Source organism: Anabas testudineus, chromosome 24, assembly GCF_900324465.2.
Source record: "Anabas testudineus chromosome 24, fAnaTes1.2, whole genome shotgun sequence".
In the NCBI taxonomy this organism is placed as follows: domain Eukaryota; kingdom Metazoa; phylum Chordata; class Actinopteri; order Anabantiformes; family Anabantidae; genus Anabas; species Anabas testudineus.
Genome location: NC_046632.1, coordinates 19154436 through 19181864, shown reverse-complemented (window position 1 = coordinate 19181864; position 27429 = coordinate 19154436). Strand labels below are relative to the sequence as shown.

Below are 27429 nucleotides of genomic sequence, written 5' to 3'. Positions count from 1 at the left end.
AAAAAGACACGTGATTTTCTATTTTCAAAAAACGGAGAACAAGCTCTCATGTTCCATTTTCAGTTTTTCATTGGGATTTAGTGACATGTTGTGCAATGTCCCCAGAAACCCAGCGGCTGACACAGCTGATTATTTATGTGGGGGGAAATATGACTTTTTATTATTTTCAGGGTTGTAAATCCGTCTCTGGTGTTTTTTAAACCTTCAGCTCAGTTTTTCACTGTTTCAGATCTTTTCAACCTTCTTCTCACAGACTCTCTGATCTGAAACTCAACCAATCATATGGCTTCTAACAGAATCAGCCAATCAGCTAACAGAGATCATACCCGTGCTCCACAGGCTGCTGTGATCACGTGATGTAGCTGGCTAGCTGGCTAACTGCTAGTAGCTAGCAGTTAGCCAGTAGTAGTAGTAGCAGTTAGCCTAAGAGTTAAAAGTCTGAGAGTCAGCAACAAACCAACTTTTATGTCTTCAATGAAATACAGAACAAACCGATAAAAGGTCCTGACGACAGCAGGTGAGTACTGGGCGTTTGAAAATACAGGTGGGGCGGCTGTGGCTCAATAGGTAGAGCTGTTGTCTGCTAATCATGGGAGTGTGTGTGTGTGTGTGTGTGTGTGTGTGTGTGTGAGAAGCAGTGTAAAGTGCTTTGAGTACCACTTAGGTAGAAAAGTACTATGTAAGTACAGAACATTTACATTCAGCTCCTAGTTTCAGTGTTTCTACTTATTAGCTCATTTTCATCTCATAATTCTTTTAGTATCAAACCGTTGAAGTATGAAAATATATCTCTGTGGTAATAGCAATGGTTTGGTTTGAGGACAGGTTAACTAAATAACTGTAGTATGATATGTACATGATGTCATGTAAAATGCATAAAATCACTCCTCAATCCTAACTGTGTTGTATTTAAACCTGTATGTTGTCTTTTAATTTGTCGTTTTACATTAAAAAGCGAATGAACACATGAAACTTGGACTGGAGTCCAGGTCTGGACTCTCAGGAACTCTGCTAATTAACTGAAAGCAGCGTTTCACAACACAAACTGGAGAGGGAGAGAAATTAGGGACTGTCAAAAAATGAGTGTCCATAAAACACGCTGTTACTTATTTGGCTCCTTTTTAAGGTTAGCAGTGTTTGTTCTGTACAAAATGCATAAACATAAACTTCAAGTGAGCCTTTGCTCATCGTCTTCATATGTGTGTTTACAAAGACGGCATCATTTTTCATTACCATCGTCAGCACTGTGAAAACCAGGTGACACCAGTGTTAGTTCTGCATACCTGTCCAGTGTGTTTTCCTCCTGGTTTCTCACTTGACATGTTGCTTAAACACCGGAAGCACAATTTTCCAAGGTTCCAGAAAACAAAACCTCAGTTTTTACAGAATCGCAGGATTGCTTCACTTTAAGATTTGTTTTTTTGATACACAATCACCAAACTTGAACCATGTGTGGGTGTAGTTGGCAAGTAGGCAGAAAATACTAGGAACCTGCCAGTTTGCTAAGCATGGATTTGTGGATGTTGTGGTGGAGTTTGTGAATTAAGTTCAGTTCAGCTGTTGACAGCGCGAGTGTCGATTTTATTTAATATATTTAGAATTCTCCAGTTTCAGCATTTTGCATTAATATCTCACAGTAAGGTAAAGGGTATATGGCATCTAACATAATGTACTGTAATTCAATATACAGAATAGTAAAAACCTACTTAAACTCTATTACTTAATGAAGATAGTAAAAGATTTATTTTAATAGTTCTTTATTGCTCGTTTTGGCTCATTGGTTTATTTGCACTTAATTTTGTCTGCTAACCCAAGGAAAAGTGGTTAGCTTTATATCTAATCACCTATTCTATTTAGATACCAAAAATGGTATAATAAATTGTGTCTGAACTTCTGGTTATGTTACAAAGAGGATATACAGCTGGACAATCGGTAGACTAACCAATAACTGTGAAAAAGTATTTCCAGCTGCTATCATGTATTTCCAACACGATAATATATTTCAGATGCTGATCACACTGTTGAACTGCTCTGAATCAACTATGTTCAGTGGTGATAAAATGGGCAGTTGTCATATAAATACAGACTATTTTCCATACCTTTTAGATATTAAAAGGAAAAAAGATGACAACACTTACAGAGGTCCTTCTACAGACATTGGAGGATTTGGGAAATGAGGACTTCAAAAAATTCAAGTGGTATTTGTACCAGAAAGGGTCCTTAAAAGACTTCCCAGCAATCCCAAAGAGTCGACTTGAGAATGCAGACAGACTGGACACAGTGGATCAGATGGTTCTCACCTACTGTATAAACACTGTTAAAGTCACTAAAATGGTTTTGGTGAAGATTAATCAGAATGATCTTGTGGAGAATTTCATTAACAGCAACTCAGAACCCACAGGTAAGTCATAAAAATTTTATCATACTATGAAAAAAGAGGGTTTAAAACCAGGTGGACTGTTTTAAGGTAGGTCCCATCCTATTAAATTACATGTGCATGTTTCCACACTCCACACAGTTTTATTTTGGTTTTTTAATATAAGGAAAAGGAAAATACTAATTTTGTTGGTAAATTGAATTAACAATGAGATTTTCTTTCTTTGTTTTGCACATTGTTACAGATTTGTGCTTCCAGTCAGAATAGCTAGTAAATCTTATCATTTATTCTACATTTACACTTTCAAGGTGACAAATGAGGTACAGGGCAAGCAAAAGTCAAGAAGAAAACATTAAAGCGTGTGTATTACGACTGAACTGAAGAGCTTAGCTTAGGAGCTTTTGCTGTGTCTGGGGAATAACCCACCAGACATTGGAAGCCACTGCAGAGATCTGAACAGTGGTGTAACATGTCCTTTTTACTGATCAAAAATGAGACGTGCTGCTGCATTTTGGATCATCTGGAGGTTTGATGGAGCAGCTGGTAACCCTGTCAGTAAGACACTGCATTAGTCCAAACGACATATGACCAGAGCCTGAACAATAAGATGTGCTCTATAGTCCGAAAGGTAGCATCTGATCTTCCTGATGTTTAAAAGGGACAAATCTGCTTGATACAGATGAGATGTGGTCGGTTAATCTCAGTAGGACATCAATTATCACCCCAACGTTTCTGGACGACTTAGTTGGAACAATCGCTGAAGACCCTATGTTGCTGCTGATGTTGTATTGTATTGAAGGTCTCGCAGAAAAGATGAGAACTGTCTTGGAGAGGTTGAGTTGAGGATGCCTCTCATCAAAGCAGAGATGACAGAGAGGCATGCAGAGAGGCATAATGAGACAATGGAGTCATCAGGTGGAATGGATAGAAAGAACTCTGTGTCGTCAACATAGCAATGACGCAAGAAGCCACGTGACTGGATAATGAAACCTAGAGATATATTATAGACAGCAAAAAGTAGAGGACCAACAACTGAATATTGTGGGACACCAGTGGAGTGGCAGTGAGTGTTAGAAACCTGTCCCTGCTGAGATATCTTGAAGGTACAACCAAACAAGTAGGACCTTAGCCATGTTTGGATCTGGTGAAATGACACTTAAAAATCTCTGAAGGAGGTTTAGACTGATCCTAACAATCACAGATTTATAAAGCAGACCCATAACATTTTGGTTGCTGTTCAGTTTTAATAAATGGCTCTTCCATAACACCTTCCATCCATTTAGCATTTGACAGTCCAGTAAACTGAACATGAATTACACTAAAAATGATATAATTTATATGTCTGATCATTTATTTTTTATTAATTAAGAGATTCTTTCCGGGTGCCAACATGTTCTCAAGTCTAAGCTGAAGAAGAAGTTCCAGTGTGTGTTTGAGGGGATCGCTAAAGCAGGAAACCCAACCCTTCTGAACCAGATCTACACAGAGCTCTACATCACAGAGGGAGGGACTGGAGAGGTCAATGATGAACATGAGGTCAGACAGATTGAAACAGCATCCAGGAAACCAGACAGACCAGAAACAACCATCAGACAAGAAGACCTCTTTAAACCTGTACCTGGAAGAGAGGAACCAATCAGAACAGTGATGACAAAGGGAGTGGCTGGCATTGGGAAAACAGTCTTAACACAGAAGTTCACTCTGGACTGGGCTGAAGACAAAGCCAACCAGGACATACAGTTCACATTTCCATTGACCTTCAGAGAGCTGAATGTGCTGAAAGAGAAAAAGTTCAGCTTGGTGGAACTTGTTCATCACTTCTTTACTGAAACCAAAGAAGCAGGAATCTGCAGGTTTGAAGAGTTCCAGGTTGTGTTCATCTTTGACGGTCTGGATGAGTGTCGACTTCCTCTGGACTTCAACAACAATCAGGTCCTGACTGATGTTACAGAGTCCACCTCAGTGGATGTGCTGCTGACAAACCTGATCAGGGGGAACCTGCTTCCCTCTGCTCGCCTCTGGATAACCACACGACCTGCTGTAGCCAATCAGATCCCTCCTGAGTGTGTTGACATGGTGACAGAGGTCAGAGGGTTCACTGACCCACAGAAGGAGGAGTACTTCAGGAAGAGGTTCAGAGATGAGGAGCAGGCCAGAAGAATCATCTCCCACATCAAGACATCACGAAGCCTCCACATCATGTGTCACATCCCAGTCTTCTGCTGGATCACTGCTACAGTTCTGGAGAAACAATTAATAACCAGAGAGGGAGGAGAGCTGCCCAAGACCCTGACTGAGATGTACATCCACTTCCTGGTGGTTCAGTCCAAACTGAAGAACGTCAAATATGATGGAGGAGCTGAGACAGATCCACACTGGAGTCCAGAGAGCAGGGAGATGATTAAGTCTCTGGGAAAAGTAGCTTTTGAGCAGCTGCAGAAAGGAAACCTGATCTTCTATGAATCAGACCTGACAGAGTGTGGCATCGATATAAGAGCAGCCTCAGTGTACTCAGGAGTGTTCACACAGATTATTAAAGAGGAGAGTGGACTGTACCAGGACAAGGTGTTCTGCTTCGTCCATCTGAGTGTTCAGGAGTTTCTGGCTGCTCTTCATGTCCATCTGACCTTCATCAACTCTGGAGTGAACCTGATGTCAGTAAAACAATCAACATCACAGTGGTCAAAATTGTCTAAAGTGTTTCGACAAAATCATAAACTGACACATTTCTACCAGAGTGCTGTGAAGAAGGCCTTACAGAGTCCAAATGGACACCTGGACTTGTTTCTTCGCTTTCTCTTTGGTCTCTTACTACCAACTAACCAGACTCTCCTACGAGGCCTGATGACACAGAGAAAAAGTGTTTCACAGATCAATACGGAAACAGTTCAGTACATAAAGGATATAATTAGGAAACATCTCTCAGCAGAGAAAAGCATCAACCTGTTCCACTGTCTGAATGAACTGAATGATCATTCTCTAGTGGAGGAGATCCAACAGTACCTGAGATCAGGAAGTCTCTCCACAGACCAACTGTCTCTTGCTCAGTGGTCAGCTCTGGTCTTCATCTTATTGTCATCAGAAAAAGATCTGGACGTGTTTGACCTGAAGAAATACTCTGCTTCAGAGGAGGCTCTTCTGAGGCTGTTGCCAGTGGTCAAAGCCTCCAACAAAGCTGTGTAAATTCACATATACTGTAACAGTCTAGTTTAGATTTAGAATATTTATTGTTTTATTTATTTCCTTTAGTTGAGACTCTTTTGTTTTCCTGGTTTCCCTTTAAAGGTTGAGTGGCTGCAACCTCTTAGAGAAAAGCTGTGGAACTCTGTCCTCAGCTCTCGGCTCTCAGTCCTCTAGTCTCAGCGAACTGGACCTGAGTAACAACGACCTTCAGGATTCAGGAGTGAAGCTGCTATCTGCTGGACTGGAGTGTCTGCACTGCAGACTAAAAGCTCTCAGGTCAGGATTAAGCACTTTTATTTAATTTAATTGTTCTGAAGAGGTTATTTGACTTAGGAGTCCAGATTGGCCAGTCAGCAGAGACCAGAACATCGCCACTGCACAAATTGATCGGGTGTGTGTGATGTGAGGAAATAAGAGATCCACAAGTCTATTATGTCTGCGTCTGTCCACAGAGATAGACATATGTCCCACCATAGTCCACAGATTACTGTTTATCTATTTGTATTTAAATGCTATTAAACACACATAGCAGTGGACTACTGGTGCCAATTTAAAACGACTGCAATGATTTGCAATCATTTTAAATTAAAAACCTAGGTATATATGTGATAGAAAATTTTACTTTTTTCAGAACTAAGGATTGCACAAGGTTAGAAATAGTGGAGGAATGAGTAGGCTAATAGGTTAATAACTTAACTTCTCAGTGTCAATTGGGGGGGTTATAATGTATGGCATATAATAAAAACACGTGTAAGTGTGTGTGTGTGTGTGTGTGTGTGTGTGTGTGTCTGTTTAGACTGTCAGGCTGTCTGATCACAGAGAAAGGCTGTACTTCTCTGGCCTCAGCTCTGAGCTCCAACCCCTCCCATCTGAGAGAGCTGGACCTGAGCTACAATCATCCAGGAGAGTTAGTATTGGAGCTGCTAACTGCTGGGCTGGAGGATTCAAACTGGGCACTGGACAACCTCAGGTATGGCCTGCCAGACTGGCACTCAGATGTGTACAGACACAGGCAGTACTCACACAGTTTTTCACTAATTGAGGAACTCTGGTTCATGTTTAATGATCAATGTGATTGAAGGTGTGTGAAGTTGAATTGGAATTTATTCCTTCTTCCAGAGTGGACCATAGTGGACCCCAGTGGATAAGACCTGGTCTGTGGAAGTGTGAGTGTGTTTTAAGTTTGCACATGTTAAGTTAGATTTATAAAATAAAGGAATCATTTTATATACAGTGGCAAGAAAAAGCATGGGCACCCTGGGAATCCTGCCTGATCCCTGCATGACATTTGCATGACTCTGGCACGAACGCACTAAGCCCCCCTGCACCAGTCACGACCCCCCACTGTGATGTACTTAATGCATAGCCGTCTTGCTAACGCCCCCTAAAATTTTCCTGAGGAATGGGTTGCAATGGTGCATTCAGGCACAAGGTGGAGCAGTGATGCGTAATCCAGTTATATTTAAGTTATATATTAAAATAAAGCATGATGCTCTCCTGCAGGATATTTGTAACTTTAAATCCATCTGTAAACTATATCAGATTTTAGACACTGACAGGGTTTCTTCAGAAAAAGCACAAACACGTTGTTGTTCTTTACCTGCAGTATGTTTAACGATTGTAACAGCAGAATAAAGTTACAGAAAATTATAGCAGTTTTGAATAAAATGCCTATATGGTAAATGGTAAATATGGATATTTAATTTGTTTAATATTATACTACTTGCTTACTACTGTACTTATATTGATTAGCACTAAATTTACTGGCATTTTTTTAACCACCGAGAATAACTTTGACATTTCACTTTCACATTTTCTTCCAGTTTAGCTTCATTTCACAAATGTAAAGAACCGGGTCGATAGGTGGACAAAAGACTGAGTATGTGTGAAGACCATCCCCCAAGAAGGACACAAACTGTAGAACCTACTGTTTCTGCTCCAGATAGAATCAGTTGACATGACTCAAGTTACAATTACAAGTACAATAATCAACTCTGACATTAACTCAACTTTTACAATGTTTTCTCAGCTTTTCAGTTGTAGTGGAAAGTCTCATTCACTAGATTTATCCTTACATGCATAGCAATGTAAATGCAGTTTGCCTCCATACAATTTTCAGACCAAACCAACCTATAGCTCTGATGTTAACGCCATTTTAAGTGTACGTATACCCTGTCTCGGCCTTGTACATTCTAAGTCGCTTTGGATAAACTAACTGACTAAATGGGATTTTGACAGTTTTATCTGGGATTAAAATATTATTTTTATCCATGTGTATGGAAAGATGTTAGAATCCAATTCCTCATTTCCTCAAAAAGCAAAGTTAAGATCTACATTTAAAAAGTTTCTTGTATTTCACCTGTCGATGAGAATAGGTTCTCTGTCTCAGCTGGAGGACCTAGAACCAACATTTTATTGTCATATAATTGAAGAAAGTGTTTGGACTACCAGCTCTTACTATCTTCAACACAGTTTATCAGGTTGCTTACCGGCTTCGGATCATTGGGGGACAGAGATGGTAATAATTCCACCCAGTGGGAACATGTATGGATAGATTTGAATCCTTGAATTCCTGAAAAATTGGGCATCCAGAGCTATTAGTCCAACAAGATTTCATTTTAACAAAATCCAGATTATTGGTATATATGTGATGGTTGATTGTGAATATCTTTCAGCTACAAATCTGACATTAATAATGCTAAACCATCCTGATAAAATACAAAGCTTTCCAAGCTTTTCCTTTATTGTCCTGTTCTCTTCATCAGATGCCTGTGAACTGGAACTGGACCTAAACACGGTCAACAGAAACCTCAGACTGTATGACAACAACCGGACAGTAACATATGTGGAGCACTATCAGCCATATCCAGATCATCCTGACAGATTTGACAAGGGGCCCCAGCTGCTGTGTAGTAATGGCCTGAGAGGTCGCTGTTATTGGGAGGTCGAGTGGAGCGGAGTCATTCTCATTTCAGTGAGTTACAGACAAATCAGACGGAAAGGATACAGTCAGGAGTGTTGGTTCGGAAAGAATGATCAGTCCTGGAGTCTGAGCTGCTTTGACGATGGTGGATATTCGGTTTGTCATGATAACACAAAAATATCCATCTCTTCCTCCTCTGTCTCTAACAGAGCAGCAGTCTATGTGGACTGTCCAGCTGGGACTCTGTCCTTCTACAGAGTGTCCTCTGGCAAACTGATCCACCTCCACACCTTCAACACCACATTCACTGAACCTCTTTATGCTGGGTTTAGACTCTGGTCACGTGGTTCCTCAGTTTCTCTGAACAGTTTTGTAAAATGATTTTTATACTGAATGATTATTTTAGTCTCAATTCATGTTGCACTTGTCTAGAAATATATCAGGATCCAATCCGCTGCTGGTAAACTCGTACCCCATTGCCTGAGAAGCCTGGTTTCTTTGAGTAAGCTGATTGCTTGAATGCATGTAAACGCAGTCAGTCGGAGGACAGTCATGTCATCAGACATGTGAGGTAACTAACATACATATTTAAATAGTGTGATGAGCAATAAATATTCATAATTAGGTCACAGTCAGCGTCTCTTAATAAGCCTTATAGTCTGTTAAATAATAAGGGAGTGTACTATAAAAATAATAATAATTATAATAATAACTACATTACAATAAATGTAACAGTGTTCATTTAATAACTTTTTTTCTCCAACTTTGACTGTCTCTGTGTTGTTGTTGTTTTTTTTTATTACCATCACACATTAAAATTGAATCCATTGGATTAAAATGGTGGCTCCACTGAATTCCAGTTCATCCAGCAGGTACTTCTCATATTTGGCTAAAACTAAAACCCAAATTACATTGAACACTGAACATTGAACATTGAACATTGAAAAACCAGCTTGAAATGTAATCTAATGCTATGTCAAGTCTACTGTGAGATGGCTGCTTTATTTTCAGTGGTCACAGGGACTGATTATAGGTTAGTATATTGTACACTGTACAATGCACAATGCAGCAGCTCTTCATTAATTAAACTTTTACAGGTTTATGATTTTTTTTTGTTTTTGTTGAAACTGTCGGAAAGGTGATAATTCTACTATATGTTTATTATTGAAATCAGAGTGGGTGGTCAACATATTAAAAATTAATAAGGGGGGCTAATATATAAGAACCGCCTCTCAATGTAATCACATAGCTGTTCCAGTTCCTCCCTCTGGCCCTGTCTTTTGGTTTGGTTTTGTTTTGTTCTGTCTCACTCTCCTGCCACACCCCTGTATGGACTGCCTCCACTCTCACTCACCGGACTAATTACAAACTCAGTTCACCTGTTACTCCCTCTGTTTTATAAGCACCCCTCAGTCCTCAGTTCATTGCTGGTTTGTAGATTGTCATTCATGCTCCACGAATCTGGTCAGTTTGTTTGTTCGTTTGTCCGTCAGGAACCTCTGTTTTGTTTGTTAGTTAGTTTGAATTGAAAAACTGCGTTTATGCAGCGTTTTTCGTTGTTACTTTGTCCTGTTAGTTTTGTATGTTTGTTCCCGTTTGCCTGCCTTCAGCAGTGATTTTGGTTTGTCACTTTGTACATTTATTTGTCTGTTAGTTTCATGTCTGCATTAGTGTGTGGTTTTTTTTTTTGTTGGTACTTTGTATGTTGTCAGAGTTTTAGTTTGAGTTTTTGCCTGTGTTTCCACAGTATTTTTGTCATGATCCTATAGGGCTTCCTGTCCTGCTTTTAGTTTGGTGGCTGACTTCCTGTTTTTCTTTCCTGTTGCTGGCAGCTTGTTTCTAATTGTCCAATCTCTTTCAGCTGTGTTCATTGATTTCACCTGGTGCCAGCTCCCTTTATATTCTGAATCTTCCCCTGAGAGAGCTGCCAGATTGTCCTGACCCTGTGTTTTGACTTTCCAGCATTTCTAGTTATCTTGTTTGCTTATGTGTTACAGACCGGACCGTATTCTTAACCCTGAGTTTTGCCAGTTCCTTAGAAAGACCGTGTATTGATTCTCTTTGCCTTTCCTGGTTTTGGACCCCTGCTCTCGTTTGGACCTGCTCTCCAGCTCTTACCCCTGTCTATAATACTGATTGAGGACGACTGTTGTGAGTACCGGATCTCCACCTTTTGAATATGGATTGTGGATGACTGTAGTGAGTACTGGACGTGTACCTTGTATATCTGCGTGATCTCTCTCTGGCCTTCTCTTGGATTGTCTGTATGTTGTGTGCACACGAAGAGAAGGACCTAATCCAACCAGCTACACCACACTGTGCCTGGCTAACCTCTTCGCTGACCCTGGGCCTCTACAGGCTACTCACCATTGCTCCCGACCCCTGCTTCATCATCAGCTCTCCTCTCTTTATCCATAGATCCACGCACTCTGGTTACCCGGTTCCTGCAATCAGACTCCTACCCATACATTCATAATCTATAATAAAGAGCTTGTTCAACCACGAATTCTGGTACTGGCATCTTAATTGGGTTCAACATCCCTCGCGGCGGGTGGTTTCACTCGCTGCTGACAGTTTTATGTTGATACTTTGTTCATGTTTGTTAGTGTGACCTTTTTGTTAATAAATATATCCTTTTTGTTCTTACTCGTTGGTCCCGTTAGTCGGTTCGTAACAATAGCAGAATTAACACCAACAAAAACTAACTGCCTTTGTATCCAGCTATTTATAAGGGTAATTGTTGAATGCTGTGTTTTCATATTTCATCTACAAATGTGTTTTCGATGCTACCAAGCAGTTTTAATTCCTGTTTTTACTTGTCTTGGTTGGTGTTTAAGTTTCCTAATGCTGCAGGAACACATTTGAAGTGTAGTGTCTCATTAGACCAACAAAATATTTGGAATTTAAAATGTATATATTTTTTTTTTCTCCATTATATTCTGAAAATGGTAAAATGAAATTATAAAAAGGTATTTAAGTAGTGATAACTCATGTTACTGGATGATTTTGAGTAAAGACTACTGATATAAACTTGTTTTGGCTACAGCATTCAGAGTTCTACATTAACAGTACTTAATGTGTTAAGTTTCTGTTTGTGTAAAAACTCAACATGTTCAGGCAACGAGTTTCCTCGCGATTTTTAAGTAATGTGAACTAATTCGGGTTCACATTCTACCCAGCTATACTTCTAAACTAATCAATCAACCATCAAGCTACTTAAAAGACATAAAGGCCTGGATGAATTTCTTTCTCCTAAATTCAGAAAAGATGGGTTATTCAGTTTGGTCCTAAAAATCTCAGACACTAATAACTAATCACATTCTCCCCCTTGATGACTTAGTATTGGCCTCAAGTAATACTGTAAGCAACCTCGGAGTTATCTTTGATCAGGATATCTCCTTCACTTCATACATCAAAGAAATCTCTAGAACTGCCTTTTTTCACCTGAGAAACATTAAAATTAGGAGCATCCTGTCCCAAAGTGATGATGAAAAACTAGTCCATGCATTTGTTACTTCCAGACTGGACTTGTAATTCATTATTAATAGCTTGTCCCAATAACTCATTAAAAAGCCTCCAGTTAATCCAAAATGCTGCAGCCACAGTTCTGACTGGAATTAGTAAGAGAGATCATATTTCTCCAACGTTAGCTTCTCTCCATTGGCTCCCTGTTAAATCCAGAATTGAATTTAAAATTCTTCTCCTAACTTATAAATCCCTTAATAATCAGGCTCCATCTTATCTTAAAGAACTCATAGTTCCTTATCTTCCAAGCAGAACTCTCCGTTCTCAGACTGCAGGTTTACTTGTGGTTCCTAGAGTTTCCAAATGTAGAAATCAAATCACAATCCATGTGCTACGCTGTTCCATTTTGTAGTTTCATTACATCCAGTTTAGTCAGTCTTTTTTTCGCGGACTAATGTACAAATCCATCCGTTGAGTCATGACGACTTGATTTCTTTCCACTTACAACCAATCATGGAATTGTCTCAGCAGTATGAACAGCACAAGGTCATCTCAGCCTCCTCAAGCTTTCTGCTTGTCCCTTCAGGGGAAACATGTTCCCTATGTTGACTTGGCATGTGTTTTTTTTTTTTGTTTGTTTGTTTTTTTTTTTACGCCATGTGCCCTTCCTGTCGCAACCTTCCCATTTTTATTCAGGCTCAGGACCAGCACCAGGGTTGCTCTTTGTGGGGCCACGCCTGCAAGCCCACGGCCTTCTGTATTCCAACCATAGCTCTGTTGAGCCTAGTATCCCCTTAAAACTTTCCTTTTTTATAAAGTTTATAGTTAGAGATGGATCAGGTGACTCTGAACCATCTCTTAGTTCTGCTGCTATAGGTTGGTCTGCTGGGGGACTTCTACTGATACACTGAGCTCCTCTCCTCTCTCCTTTCTCCTACATCAATGCAAATGCCACCATTTCATGTCATTAACTTTGTGTCTTCTCTCTCTTGTAGTTGTGTTTCCTCCTCTCTGTCTCCCTCTCTCTCTATACTGTACTTTTCTGCAGGTATCCTCAGCCTGGAGCTGTACATCTCCAGAATCCAGTTCATCTGCCCAATGTTCTTGCTGCTTGTTGTTATTGTCTATAATATGTCTTTATTGCCTGCTGTTCTTTTCTCTCTTCTCTTTCCACTCACTCCAAACAGTCGAGGCAGATGGCCGCCCACTATGAGCCTGGTTCTACTGGAGGTTTCTTCCTCTAAAGGGAGTTTTTCCTCTCCACTGTCTCCTGGTGCTGCTCAGTGGGGTTGTTGGGTTTAAATTCAATTCAATTCAATTCAATTTAATTTTATTTGTATAGCGCCAATTTACAACAGAAGTTATCTCAAGGCACTTTACAGTGTTTAAGGTTTAAGACCTTACAGAAAATATTTATACAAAAAATTATAGAGAAAACCCAACAATCCCATTTGAGCAAGCTTTAGGCAATAGGCAAACAATTGTACTCTGTAAGGACTTAAACTTTACACACTGTAAAGTGCCCAGAGATGACTTCTATTGTGATTTGGCGCTACTCAAATAAAATATAATTAAAACTCTGTTTGAACTAATCCTGATCAACAAATGTCAACATGTGTACAGAACATGTTGTGATGAATGTAGCACCAGTAGATCTGCCCCTGGCTTGGCCTCCTTTCTATAAAGGGAAGTGTTCTGCATTGTAACAGGAAACATCACTTGCTGATCTCACCATGTTTGTGACCCTCACTTCCTCATACAGATTCCCGTGAAGTTATAAACTTCCTCTGGTCTCTTTCTTTTTTTGTTTTATGTGATGAAGTTTAGTTTTTCCAAGTGTGTGAAGTCCGTGTAGCAACATTTTTACATTTCAGAGCTTCATTTCTATTCATTTTCATGCATATGTGTGCTAACTGTAGCTGAACTGGTATGTGGTCTATTAAACTGCGTAGGCCACATCGAAGGCTTGAAACCGTGTTTTACAGTGTTTGGGGGCATTTTGTGGTGTCACTACTTACACAGGTGCACAGGTCGTTCAGAAAGCGGTAGCTGCTGTTTTTGCAGTACGTTGAGTCTGACTCTGTATTGTGTTACATCAGCAACTTTTAACTATTGGAAGAGTCGGAGTTGTTTTAGTGCAGCTCAATTTGAACTGCATCGTTTTCAACTGCAATTAATCTTTTCAGTATTGATCCATCTGTTAATTATTTTCTTGGTTTATTAATAAATTCTTGTGTTCAAAGTCAAAATAATGTGAAAAATTCTTGTAAAGTTTTGCAAAGCCCAAATTATTTATTTAAAACGCTTATGTTTCATAGGCTCCAAGTGATTAGGATCTAAAATCTTTATTACACATAACATGACATAAATAGTAACAGTGCAGTAAAATCTTCTCTTGGAATGTAGACAAGGACCATCAAATGGAAACCTAAGTAAAGTACAAGAAAATAGAAATCTAGAGTAATTGACTACATGTACAGTAGTTACAGATGTACCAGTCTAAAACTGCTGCGTGGTCAATGACAGAGGCTTGGCAGGTCCCTGCTTGCTCCCTGTATTCCCCATAATGATGAAGTGCATGGAGCAGAGCCCCGAAGCAACCTTTTAGGGACTAGTTACTGATTACACCATAATTCTTCATAATTATTTGTTAGAGCAGTGTCTATGTACTCTGTGTCTCACTACATAATGCTGGTTAACACTTGATCTGACCTCCTGCTACCTGGAAACTGTTTCTGCTCTCTAGATCTGCCTCCTGTTTTTCACTGTTGACCTGATGTGGACATGAACTGTATTTTACTGTTTTTTTTATTTATTTTTTTTTATGATCTTCTGGCCTTAAGGAACTCTAGATTCTCTTCCCTCTCTTTGGGACTGTTTGTTCTGGATCTGATCAGTTTTTCTTGGATGCCATTTGAATTGTGCATTATTTGCAGAGGGAAGACACGAGGCAGTGGTGAACGGAAACCAGATTTATCTATAGAAAAACTCACAAAACAGGAAACTAAGGGGGGTGGTGTCAAAAGGACACGACAAAAAAACTGGTAAAAACACGAAAACCAAGTGACGACATAAAACAACCTAAAAACAGCAGAGCACAAAGTAGCTAACGAGAAAAGGACAACACAAAACAACAGGGAACAGGGCAGAGGAGGAAGGCTGGTAGCAGGTGTGTGTGTGAATGGGTGAATGAGATGCAGTGTAAAGTGCTTTGAGTACCAGTTAGGTAGAAAAGCGTTATATAAGTGCAGAACATTTACCATTTACCATGTTTTTACCAATACTCGTCCACCTAAGTGCTTCTACCTCCACTCTTATATGTCACCTTATGTTCCTAAGAAAGTATTCACTACATCCATCCTTTGTGCAAAGTCTACCACCATCTGTCCTTCTGTGTTCCCGTTCTGAAGACCAAACCTGTCCATCACAATCTCATCTCATCTGTTCCCTTCACCATTAAAATCTGGACCAATCCTCACTCTCTCACCTCTGAGGGTGCTCTGTATCACATCAACTAACTCGCTCTAGAATTTCTCCTTTTCTTCTAACTCCCATCCTACCTGTGGGACATGACCACTTCCCTGTCTGAGACTCTTTCACCTTGTTGTTCACTGCAGATTTTGTTGCAGCTTTTCTGCTGCAGTCTCACAACTGACAAATCTTTTAAGGAAATACTCTTTTTTTGTTTGTCTGGTCTCCCCTGTGTCAGGTTGTAAAGACTGATCTGTTATGTCCCTGTCTTTGCAGCTCCTGATTCTGGACAAGTTTTTAAAATACACATAGATGCAAGTAATGTTGGTGCTGGAGCTGTTCTCTTACAGGAAGTTGAAGCAAGTGTAATTGTCACCAACTGAGTTATTCACTTACTAAAAAGGAGACACTTGCATTCATCTGGTCCAGTGTGCAGAATGGCATTCACCAATTAATTAGCTAGTTATTGTTTCTTCAGCCTTATACTCTTGAAATACACCATATTAAGGGCAAAGATGATATAATGGGGATTGCCAACACCTGCATGGAGTCTAGAAAAGCTGGACAACTTCCTAGATGGGTCTCTCTCCTGGAAGGCGTACAAACATAGTTTGGTTTGGTTGATTAGTTTGTTCTGTTTATGGTAACATGCAGGTTTCAATTGCATCCATCACCCTGATTTTGTCACTGATTGCTTACTTGACACAACTTTATCAATTTGATTTGTTATGAATAAATGACTTCTTTACTTTGTTACTGTGTGAACTCCCTTCTTTGTTATGTCCTCCATGAGTTGGGCATACCATACTCCTGTACCTGGTCTCCTGGACACACAGTATGTCCTCCTTCCTTCACTGCAACATTTTACATGAGAAAGCAAATAAAAACTGAAACTAAAGGTTTAGTCTGTTTTCATCGCTATCAAGGAGAAATGTGTTTTGTATTAAGGGAAGTGCTGCACACCGATAACAGCCAATAACAGCCATGTTCCTCTCTGAGTATGTCACTGTAATGCTCTGATGTATGGTTTTTCTGACACTGGTGGTTTCTACCACAGTTTAAATGGGTTTTAATGTCACAGAATTTTTTAGACTTAGACCCTGATCAAATGCTTTCAGAAACCAGGACTGGTGGGGGAGAATGAGCAGCTTCTTCTGTCCAAAGTTTTTCGTTACAGGTGATTCAGCAGGTGATTCAGCAGGTGAGAATCCTTCCAACGAAAGCTGGTGATGCCTGATTTGATCACACTGTATTTTATCACTGTTTGGCAAGATAGTAACAATGTTTTTAGATGGTGATTGTCTGTTTAATATTAATTTGTTTCTTTTAGTTTTAATAATCTTGAAGTATTATTTCATATTATTAAAGAATGCAGAACTTGTCTGACAGTTGGCAGGGACATATCTCATGCTGTGTGTAGGTCGTATTATAGGGTGAAGACAAACCACATTTAGTGTGCATGCTATAACCTAGAAAACTTGCATAGACAGAAAACCTCCATAAAGTGTTTTCTGCTTTTAAAATTTTACACCATTTAATATTTCAGAAAGGCAATTCCAGAAAACTACAACACACCATCAAAACTTCTACTTTGTGTAGGAGAATCTTATCAAACAGCTCCATCTAACTCTTTTCCAGGAGTCAACCTGCAAGGAATTTGTATTAAAGATTCATCAGTAACTCTGAGGTAGGTGTGAGACTGAAAAACCATGTAGATCATAGTGCGAAGTCTGAAAGTCAAGCTGCAAGTCTGAAAATGTGCAAACTGAGTCATCCTAGGCGGTGTTTAGACCAAGCCTGAGCAAGGACTTGCTCCCTGAGGTTCAACAACACATCATTTCAGCACAAACTTTGAACTCATGGGCTGGTTTCTACAGAACCAGAAACTTTCACCAAGGAGTACACTATCAAACTTTTCATATAAAGTCGATTTTAAACACTTTTAAACTTCTACAAACCTTGTTCTTGATGTTGTTTCTAATATAATCTGGCATCTGTTGCTAATCAAGTTAAGCAATGTTCAGCAGTGGTCGAAAATTAAACGAGAGGTACAATTAGTTGTGTAGTGGTTGTTTAAATACAGGTTTTTTTTTTGTCAAACCTTTTGGTTCTTAGCAGGACAAACAATGACGACATGTTCAGTGGACCTTCTGCGCACTTTGGAGGATTTAGGAGATGAGGACTTTAAAAAATTCAAGTGGTACCTGTACCAAAAGGAGGCCTTAGAAGACTTCCCAGCAATCCCAAAGTGTCGACTGGAGAATGCAGACAGGCCAGAAACAGTGACTCAGCTGGTCCAGACCTACTGTAGAAACACTTGTAAAGTGGCTAAAATGGTTCTTGAAAAGATGGATAAGAATGATCTAGTGGAGAATTTCTCAGACACTTTCTCCAAACCCACAGGTAAGTTACAAAGATAATGACAAATACTTTGACAAGGACAGGTGGACTTGCAGAAAGTTTCTTTTTATTCAGTAGTCTTCTTTTTTCTAACAGGTGCATGTGGAGACAACAGGTTATTACAAGCAACAGTAATGTATTTTAGTTAGATTACCTCTAGAGGCCATAGTACTATGCATCAAATGAGAGGGTTGGGACAATGGACCTATATGGTTGCTTAGGTTGGATGACTTGCTCCAAAACAAAGACAATTTGTTCATACAATACCATTAAGCTCCTTGTACTAAGAAATCAGCAACATTCGTGTGAATTTGTTGGCGTCTGTTCTTAACACCTCAGTGTAGACAGTTCCAGTATAAAAACAAGTAATGCTGGACATTGTGAAATGATTTAGGCCCACAAAGTTCCATCAGACTTTAAATTATCCACAGTGAGATTTCGTCTTCCAGCCTGATTTTAATCTGATATTTGTTAAATCTGCACCCAAGCAGGTTTTACATTGCAGATATGTTGCTGGGGCAACAAGTTCAACAATCATTCGAAAGAACCAACAGATCTGGGACATCAAGTCATCAACAGTATCACGCAGCTATCCAGGTTAACTATGCAGTACAGGACACAGGTGTTGCAGTAGACAAAATCTTAACTGATCCCAAACAAAGTCGTGATGATGATCATCAGTGAGTTATTAATGAGTGAGTGGTCCTGAGAAAATAAATGCAGTTTAATGTATGCTACACTAGTTTGGTGCAATGGTGTGAAAGAGCATCAATGTCATTACCCAAATATTTTTATGTGAATAATGAACTGAAATGAACTTGTATAAGCAGGTTGTTGTTCTTCAGTGGGAGCTGGACTTTCCTAGGGAATATTCACAGACATTGGCAACTTCTGATTTCCCCTCATTAACTGCAGGAGAATCCACAATGATTTCACATAACTAAGCAATGTATTGATATTCTATTATCAAGTGTGGATTTACACCAACCTTTGTATGAGCCCTTCTGAATGTAGTATTTTAAATTACACTGGTAAAACTGCATTCTCTTTCCCTGACATTATTTACACATCTTGTGGTTCATTTGAATGTTTTAATCTGGTGAAAAAATACATGAAAACCTCTCAAGAAGGTTTACATTAGAGGTCTTCATGTTTCTAATTGGTTCCAAAGATCCAAGACCTGACCCAGGACCCAAATCACGTTAGGTCCATATTCTAATCTATCAAATCAGGCTGATCAGGTCTCTTAAAAATATGATATTATAATACCAGTCAGAATGTGACAGTTCAGTGAGATGAACACTTTTCAAAAAACTGTATCATGATTTTATTGATGTCTGTTTGTCTTTATCCATTCAGACAATCACACTGAGAGTCAGTGTAAACTGAAGTCAAACCTGAAGAAGAGGTTCCAGTGTGTGTTTGAGGGGATCCCTAAGGCAGGAAACCCAACCCTTCTGAACCAGATCTACACAGAGCTCTACATCACTGAGGGAGGGACTGGAGAGGTCAATGATGAACATGAGGTCAGACAGGTTGAAACAGCATCCAGGAAACCAGACAGACCAGAAACAACCATCAGACAAGAAGACCTCTTTAAACCTGTACCTGGAAGAGAGGAACCAATCAGAACAGTGATGACAAAGGGAGTGGCTGGCATTGGGAAAACAGTCTTAACACAGAAGTTCACTCTGGACTGGGCTGAAGACAAAGCCAACCAGGACATACAGTTCACATTTCCATTGACTTTCAGAGAGCTGAATGTGCTGGAAGAGAAAAAGTTCAGCTTGGTGGAACTTGTTCATCACTTCTTTACTGAAACCAAAGAAGCAGGAATCTGCAGGTTTGAACAGTTCCAGGTTGTGTTCATCTTGGACGGTCTGGATGAGTGTCGACTTCCTCTGGACTTCCACAACAATCAGGTCCTGACTGATGTTACAGAGTCCACCTCAGTGGATGTGCTGCTGACAAACCTGATCAGGGGGAACCTGCTTCCCTCTGCTCGCCTCTGGATAACCACACGACCTGCAGCAGCCAATCAGATCCCTCCTGAGTGTGTTGACATGGTGACAGAGGTCAGAGGGTTCACTGACCCACAGAAGGAGGAGTACTTCAGGAAGAGGTTCAGAGATGAGGAGCAGGCCAGAAGAATCATCTCCCACATCAAGACATCACGAAGCCTCCACATCATGTGTCACATCCCAGTCTTCTGCTGGATCACTGCTACAGTTCTGGAGGATGAGCTGAAAACCAAAGAGGATCTAAAGCTGCCCAAGACCCTGACTGAGATGTACATCCACTTCCTGGTGGTTCAGTCCAAATTAAAGAATGTCAAGTATGATGAAGGAGCTGGGACAGATCCACACTGGAGTCCAGAGAGCAGGGAGATGATTGAGTCTCTGGGAAAACTGGCTTTTGAGCAGCTGCAGAAAGGAAACCTGATCTTCTATGTATCTGACCTGACAGAGTGTGGCATCAATATGAGAGCAGCCTCGGTGTACTCAGGAGTGTTCACACAGATCTTTAAAGAGGAGAGAGGACTGTACCAGGACAAGGTGTTCTGCTTCGTCCATCTGAGTGTTCAGGAGTTTCTGGCTGCTCTTCATGTCCATCTGACCTTCATCAAGTCTAAGATCAATCTGCTGGAAAAAGAACAATCACCATCCTTGAAGTTTAAAGTCCTTAGAAAAATAAGTAAACGGATATGTTTCTACCAGAGTGCTGTGAAGAAGGCCTTACAGAGTCCAAATGGACACCTGGACTTGTTCCTACGTTTCCTCCTCGGTCTTTCGTTGCAGACCAATCAGACTCTCCTCCGAGGCCTGATGACACACACAGGAAGTAGCTCTGACATCAATCAGGAAACAGTCCAGTACATCAAGAAGAAGATCAGTGACAATCTGTCTGCAGAGAAAAGCATCAACCTGTTCCACTGTCTGAATGAACTGAATGATCATTCTCTAGTGGAGGAGATCCAACAGTACCTGAGATCAGGAAGTCTCTCCACAGACCAACTGTCTCCTGCTCAGTGGTCAGCTCTGGTCTTCATCTTACTGTCATCAGAAAAAGATCTGGACGTGTTTGACCTCAATAAATACTCTGCTTCAGAGGAGGCTCTTTTGAGGCTGCTGCCAGTGGTCAAAGTCTCCAACAAAGCTGTGTAAGTGCATGTCTGTAAATCCAGACAAGTCAGATTCTATGTTTGTATTTGGTTTCATTTGTTTTGTTTTGTTTTGTTTAATTTCTCACCAGATTAAGTGGATGTAACCTGTCAGAGAGAAGCTGCGAAGCTCTGTCTTCAGTTCTCAGCTACCAGTTATGTAGTCTGACACAACTGGATCTGAGTAACAATAATCTGCAGGATTCTGGAATGAAGCTATTATGCGCTGGGCTGAAGAGTCCACGCAATACACAGATAAGTCTTAGGTCAGGTTTAAACTTTTTAACTTCAGAAAAAATTACATTTTTTCACATTATATTTTACATATTATAAAAAGAATTGTCAACAAAGTTGTTGGGATTAATTTTCTTGCCATCATGAATTCTTGTGTCAAATCTATCCATCCTATGGTGAAACATTTTATAACAAGGGAAATAAGTCAGTCTCAAAATGGTGCTCAAGAAAAAGCACAATGATCACCCATCTATTAGACATTATCTGGGACCATCAATGTCTGAACATGGCAGCAGAATAGTTTTATGACATATTTCATTTTGGACCAAAGTGGTGAAACTACACCACCAGTAGGCCACTTGGAGTGGTGTGTCTATGATTAGGATACACAACTTCCATCCTCCATCCATCTTCTTCTGCTTATCCGGATCCAGGTAAGCACAGCCCCCTGTCTAAACAAGGTTGCCCAGAATTCCGTCTCCCCACGCACCGCTTCAAGCTCCACCAGCCGTGAGACATAGTCCCTCTGACGTGTCCTGGGTCCTTCCCAGCTCCTCCTCCTGAAGGGACATGTTAAGAACACCTCTCCAGAAAGGTGTACTGGGGTCATCTAAAACAGATTCCCAGACTTAAGGTACTCAGGTCGAATCTTTTCCACCACAGGTGCCTTGCCACCAAGGAGCTTACCGACTACCTTGGTGATGTCAGCCAGACGGATGGACGAATCCACCTCTAAGTCTTCAGGCTCTGCTTCCCCTGCAGAAGACATTTTGGCAGGGTTGAGGAGATCCTTGAAATATTGCTCCCACCATCCGACAATGTCCCCAGTTAAGGTCAGCACCTCCCCACCTCCACTGTAAACAGTATTGGCAGAGCAGTGCTTCCCTTTCCTGAGGCATCAAAGGGTTTGGGAGAATCCTTTTGAGGCTAACCAATGACTCCATGCCCTCGCCAAACTCATTCAAACTCAATCAGTTTTTGCCTTAGCGAACACCCGGGCTGCAGCATGCTTGACCTGCCAATACATATCAGCTGCCTCAAGAGTCCAACAACCTAAACGGGCCCGATAAGACTCCTTCAGCTTGACGGCATCCCTTACTTCTGGTGTCCATCACCTGGTTCAGGGGTTGCTGCCATAACAGGCACCAGAGACTATACAACCACAGTTCAGAGAAGCCGCATGGACAATGGAGGTGGAGAACATGATCCATTTACACTCAGTCTCTCTGTGAGAGACTTATCCCCTACCCGAAGGTGCATGGAAGCAACTCTCTCATACAATAGGGAAATTCCAACACATGGCCACTGAGCTGGGGAGCTATAAGCAAGCCCTCTACAGCCACCACTGCAGGCAAACCTAGAGCAGAAGAGGATGCAACCTCTCTCAAGAAGTTGGGTTCCAGAGCCTAAGCTTGTGACTTTTCATGTCCTAATAGCCAGAATACTTGTCCAGGGATTGGGTCATCGAGGCACCCTCCCACAACTGCCACCCAATCCACATTGCACCAGCCCCTTATGAAAACAATATACAACTTTCATTTTGGAATTTGTTGGTTAAAAAACTGCCTCACAAAGAGTTTTGTGTCAAATGTTGTTAGAAGAAAAAATAATATTAATCAATCAATCATCAATTTTTATTTTAAATAAAATGAACCATCTTTTGTAGTAAAAGTTGGTTTAGTATTCTGACTTAGTTTAGGATTTCTTATTAAGACAATATGGCTTATTGTACTATGAATCAAACATGAAAAGAAGGCTCATGTCTTCTTAATTTAAAATCGTTGGTGGCCTTAGTAGTGTAATGACCGGAGATACCACATTGAACATTTTAAGGGATGTTGGAGTTAATCCAGTAAGTGTCAGTAAATTGATGTATCTGATGTGTTGGCTAAAAACTTCAGGCTGAGTGGCTGTAAACTCACAGACAGAACCTGTGAAGTGCTGTCCACAGTTCTCAGCTCCCAGTCAAGTAGTCTGAGAGAACTCAACGTGAGTAACAACAGCATGCAGGATTCAGGAGTGAATCTGCTGTCTGCTGGACTTGAGAGTCCCCACTGCAGACTGGAAAATCTCAGGTCAGATTTCAGGTATTTGTTTGTTTGAAGTTTAACCAGAAAAACATGAGCTGTATTATATATATTTTTGTCATGTTTCTAAAAAACATCTACAGGCTGAGTGGCTGTTATCTCTCTGAAAGGAGTTGCAAAGCTCTGTCCGTAGTTCTCAGGTCCCAGTCCTCTTGTCTGCGAGAACTGGACCTGAGCAACAATGACCTGCAAAATTCAGGAGTAAAGCAGCTGTCTTCTGGACTGAAGAGCCCATATTGCAAGTTGGAAACCCTCAGGTCAGGTTTTATCTGTTATAAAACTCTTCCAGCTAGCACTTTTTAAAGGTGACGTGTAATTTGACTGGCTAAAAATCTTTTCCAGACTGAGTGAGTGCAACCTCTCAGAAAAAGGCTGTGACGCTCTGTCCTCGGTTCTCAGCTCACAGTCATCCTGTCTGAGACAACTGGACCTGAGGGACAACAACCTACAGGATTTAGGAGTAAAGCAGCTGTCTGCTGGACTGAAGAGGCAACACTGCACATTAGAAATTCTCAGGTAAGAATTCCACTGAACTCAGTGATATGGACATGGAAACTTTTGAGGCTATCTACTGAAAGTTATGATCCTGTATTTAGTATCGTGGTAATATTAAAGTAGCTGATTCAGGTGATTGTTACCAATAAAATGTTTTGAATCAGAACAGAGAAACCTGATATTATAAACATGTATCTAGACTCAAATGTGTGTGGTCTAAAACAAATTATCCTACAACCCATAAAATAATCCACTCATGAGGTTTTAAATGTCAATTTTAGAGTTAAGTCTCCTAATTAAATGAATGTAAGTTAATGTAATGTATGTGTTCAGTCTGTCAGGTTGTCTGATCACAGAGAAAGGCTGTGCTTCTCTGGCCTCAGCTCTGAGCTCCAACCCCTCTCATCTGAGAGAGCTGGACCTGAGCTACAATCATCCAGGAGACTCAGGAGTCAGGTTGCTGTCTGCTGGACTGGAGAATTCCAAATGGAAACTGAAGACTCTCAGGTATGACCAGATAACAGCCACTCTCAGAGAGTTTCTCTGTCTTGTTCGAATTAACTGAGGAGCTTTGGTTAATATTCACAGGTGGATAATAGTGAAGGTTGATGGTGTTAATTCAGACTTTGTCTCTTCTTCCAGGTTGGACCATGGTGGGAAGCAGAGACTGAAACAGGGTCTGAGAAAATGTAAGTGTCTTTTAAGCTTGATTCGTTACTGCACAGTTTCTCATTGGCTTTTATATTTCTTGAAGTATGAGGGCAGAAATGAGGCTTCTTTATTTTTATCCACTTCCACAAATCAGGTAAACTCAAGCTCATAACTGTTTCACTCTGATGGGGAAAAAGACTTTGCAGAGTTTTTTTTTCCTCGGGTCACTAAAAGATCTGGATTGTGTCCTGTTCTCTTCATCAGATGCCTGTGAACTGGAACTGGACCTAAACACAGTCAACAGAAACCTCAGACTGTCTGACAACAACAGGAGGGTGACACACGTGGATGATTATCAGTCATATCCTGATCATCCAGACAGATTTGACCAGTGTTTCCAGCTGCTGTGTAGTAATGGCCTGACTGGTCGCTGTTACTGGGAGGTCGAGTGGAGAGAAAGAGTTTACATAACAGTGAGTTACAGAGGAACCAGAGGGAGAGGAGACAGTCATGATTGTTGGTTTGGAAAGAACGATCAGTCCTGGAGCCTGGACTGTTCTGATCTTCTTGGTTACTCTGTTCTTCACAATAACAGAGAAACATTCATCTCCTCCTCGGTCTCTCACAGAGTAGCCGTGTACCTGGACTGTCCTGCTGGGACTCTGTCCTTCTACAGAGTGTCCTGTGACAAACTGATCCACCTCCACACCTTCAACACCACATTCACTGAACCTCTGTATCCTGGGTTTGCTGTGCACAATGAATCGTCAGTGTATCTGTGTCATGTGTAGGTCTGAGAATCTCTTTCAGCAGCTGATTTTATTTCATATTATTTTAATTTGCTTTTAACTGCTTGTGACCAATCAAATTCATTTTTGTGAAAAAAATAACATAAGTTTTCCCAAAATATTTAAAATAGAAAAACAGATGTTTTTTACCTGGAGCTGAACCTGCACATGCAGATAATCATCTTGGTGGTTGTAGTGGTGTTCATTCCAGCGCTAACAGTGTCCTGCTTATTGTAAGTAAGAATGGAGCGCAGGCAGCACATGATGTACTGATATTCAACACCTGATTAACAGATAATACTACTGCATGTGTCTACATTTGAAGGGAATACAACAAGAGCACAGCTTATATACCAGGTCACCATTTATGTTTTATACCTGAATTACATCGTGATTTTACATAATAATCACTGTTAACAGTACTGTATCCTGAAAATGATCTGTGAAAAAAATCAACATTTCTTGTCCAAAACAGTATCTTTTAATGAGCTCTTTGTCAATAAGTGTTAGAAATAACACTGATCTACTGTATCTCTCCATCTCCCAGCAGCTGGGACACCTCATGAGCTGGCCTACATTTTAGTCACAGTTCTGTCTGTAAGCAACTGATTCTGAGTTCAACAGGAGCATTTTAAAAACAAGGACTCATTTACAAATTTTTCAATAACTCAATCAGTAGGATGGACCATTAGCCTCTGCTACTTCTAGAGCATAATAATGAATTTTAAAAAATAAATAATATTTAAATCCACCGTGTCCTACTTATCTTAAACAGTCTTCTTCACTACCAAACCCATCGGCCCGTTCTTCCTGCTGAACTGCTTTAGCTGTGTCATATTCTTTGGACGTGTCATGTGTGACTCTCTTCAAGTTGTTCCATAACATTTCGTTTGGGTTGAGGTCTGGACAGAAGTTGGATTTTGTTTTTCTGAAGTCATTCTATTGTGTGTTTTGGTTCATTGTCCTGTGGCATCACTAACTTCTACAGAGTTTCAGCTGACGTACAGACACTAACAGACTAAACAAACTGATTAGGAGGTCTGGCTCTGTTCTGGAGGTGGAGCTGGACCCTCTACATGATGTAGCTGAGAGGAGGATGCTGTCTAAACTCCTCTCAGTCCTGGACAATCCCTCCCACCCACTGCACAGTGTGTTGAACAGAGGAGCGCGTTCAGCCAGAGACTGATCAACATCAAATGTTCCACAGAGAACCACAGGAGCTAAATGTTCTGCACTTTTCTAACTGGTACTCAAAGCAGTGATGACATGGCAGCCGGGAATCGAACCACCGATCTGGTCCTTTCTACCTGAGACCATCAAACTGTACTACTCCTCAATATGAAAATTTCTTCTGATATATCTGTTGTCATTCCACCCTGGACTATAATCATTGACCTTAGTTTTCTGTATTCTGGTTCAATTCAATTCAGTTTTATTTGTCATCTCAAGGCTCTTCACAGTGTTTAAGGTTTAAGACCTCGTGGTGGTTCCTTTTCTTTCTGTCTGATTTGAGAACCAAGACAAAACAATTTTCCTATGGGATTAATAAAGTTTTTGGGATCTTAAATCTTGAATATCCTGTTCATCCAGACAGGTTTGACAGTTGGCAGCTGCTGTGTGTAAATGGTCTGACGGTCTGGTCGCTCTTACTGGGAGGTCGAGTATGAAGGTGATGTTCAAATAGCAGAGGAATCAGAAGGAGGTTCAAGTGTAGACTGCTGGCTGGAGTCTTTAATGGCAAACTGATCCACCTTCACACCTTCAACACCACATTCACTGGACGTCTTTACCCTGGATTTGGGTTTCGGTCCAAGGCTCGGCCTGGTTCCTCAGTGTCTGTGTTCAGTGTTGGACAGAGACTCTCTTCCTGTAGGGGACAGTGATGACAGAAGACAGCTGCAGAAATACGTTCTAGTCATGATATTCCTGTTTGTACTAACTCGTCTTGCTTTACTGTTAAATTCTGCAGTAAATAACTATGATTCATTGTGAACTGAGCTTCATGGGTCTGTGTTTGGGATGAGACCCAGACCTTAGACTATGTTCAGCGTTCAGTTCAGTGTGAATCTGTGTTTGTGACTGTGTGTGTTACTGCTGTTATTCTGTGTGATGGGAAGCGCGCTTAATAAATAGATTAAACACACAATAAATCTACTACTACCCTGATGCTATAATAATCATATTGATGGACATGA

The 27429-nt window shown here is 40.6% G+C and overlaps 2 protein-coding genes across 5 annotated transcripts; both read left to right on the top strand.

The window, feature by feature from the left end:
- The first annotated feature begins 366 nt into the window (after positions 1 to 366).
- On the top strand, positions 367 to 27125 carry LOC113149223 (NACHT, LRR and PYD domains-containing protein 3-like). Its single transcript, XM_026341174.1, has 8 exons — positions 367 to 517; positions 2107 to 2401; positions 3747 to 5556; positions 5663 to 5836; positions 6357 to 6530; positions 6680 to 6726; positions 8326 to 8756; positions 26977 to 27125. The coding sequence occupies exons 2-8, from the start codon at positions 2125 to 2127 to the stop codon at positions 27115 to 27117; spliced, it is 3054 nt and encodes a 1017-aa protein (XP_026196959.1). The 5' UTR covers positions 367 to 517; positions 2107 to 2124; the 3' UTR covers positions 27118 to 27125.
- LOC113149217 (NACHT, LRR and PYD domains-containing protein 3-like) lies at positions 16455 to 26134 on the top strand. 4 transcript variants are annotated; one of them, XM_026341161.1, is made up of 11 exons: positions 16455 to 16608; positions 17058 to 17106; positions 17535 to 17822; positions 19179 to 20979; positions 21072 to 21245; positions 23115 to 23288; positions 23384 to 23557; positions 23643 to 23816; positions 24129 to 24302; positions 24438 to 24484; positions 24711 to 26134. In XM_026341161.1, exons 3-11 carry the CDS (start codon positions 17546 to 17548, stop codon positions 25235 to 25237), a joined length of 3522 nt encoding a protein of 1173 aa, XP_026196946.1. In that variant the 5' UTR covers positions 16455 to 16608; positions 17058 to 17106; positions 17535 to 17545; the 3' UTR covers positions 25238 to 26134. The 4 variants fall into 4 exon arrangements, with proteins under 4 accessions (XP_026196946.1, XP_026196944.1, XP_026196943.1 ...); XM_026341159.1 differs by having other exon boundaries at positions 16966 to 17106; positions 17538 to 17822; XM_026341158.1 differs by having other exon boundaries at positions 16966 to 17106.
- Positions 27126 to 27429: the final 304 nt, after the last annotated feature.

Coding starts and splice junctions, on each gene's coding strand:
- LOC113149223 (XM_026341174.1), top strand. CDS start 2,125: ATGACAACACTTACAGAGGTCCTTCTACAGACATTGGAGGATTTGGGA. Junction 5,837..6,356: donor TGCAGACTAAAAGCTCTCAG/GTCAGGATTAAG, acceptor GTGTCTGTTTAG/ACTGTCAGGCTGTCTGATCA. Junction 6,727..8,325: donor AAGACCTGGTCTGTGGAAGT/GTGAGTGTGTTT, acceptor TCTCTTCATCAG/ATGCCTGTGAACTGGAACTG.
- LOC113149217 (XM_026341161.1), top strand. CDS start 17,546: ATGACGACATGTTCAGTGGACCTTCTGCGCACTTTGGAGGATTTAGGA. Junction 23,289..23,383: donor TGCAGACTGGAAAATCTCAG/GTCAGATTTCAG, acceptor AAACATCTACAG/GCTGAGTGGCTGTTATCTCT. Junction 23,817..24,128: donor TGCACATTAGAAATTCTCAG/GTAAGAATTCCA, acceptor GTATGTGTTCAG/TCTGTCAGGTTGTCTGATCA.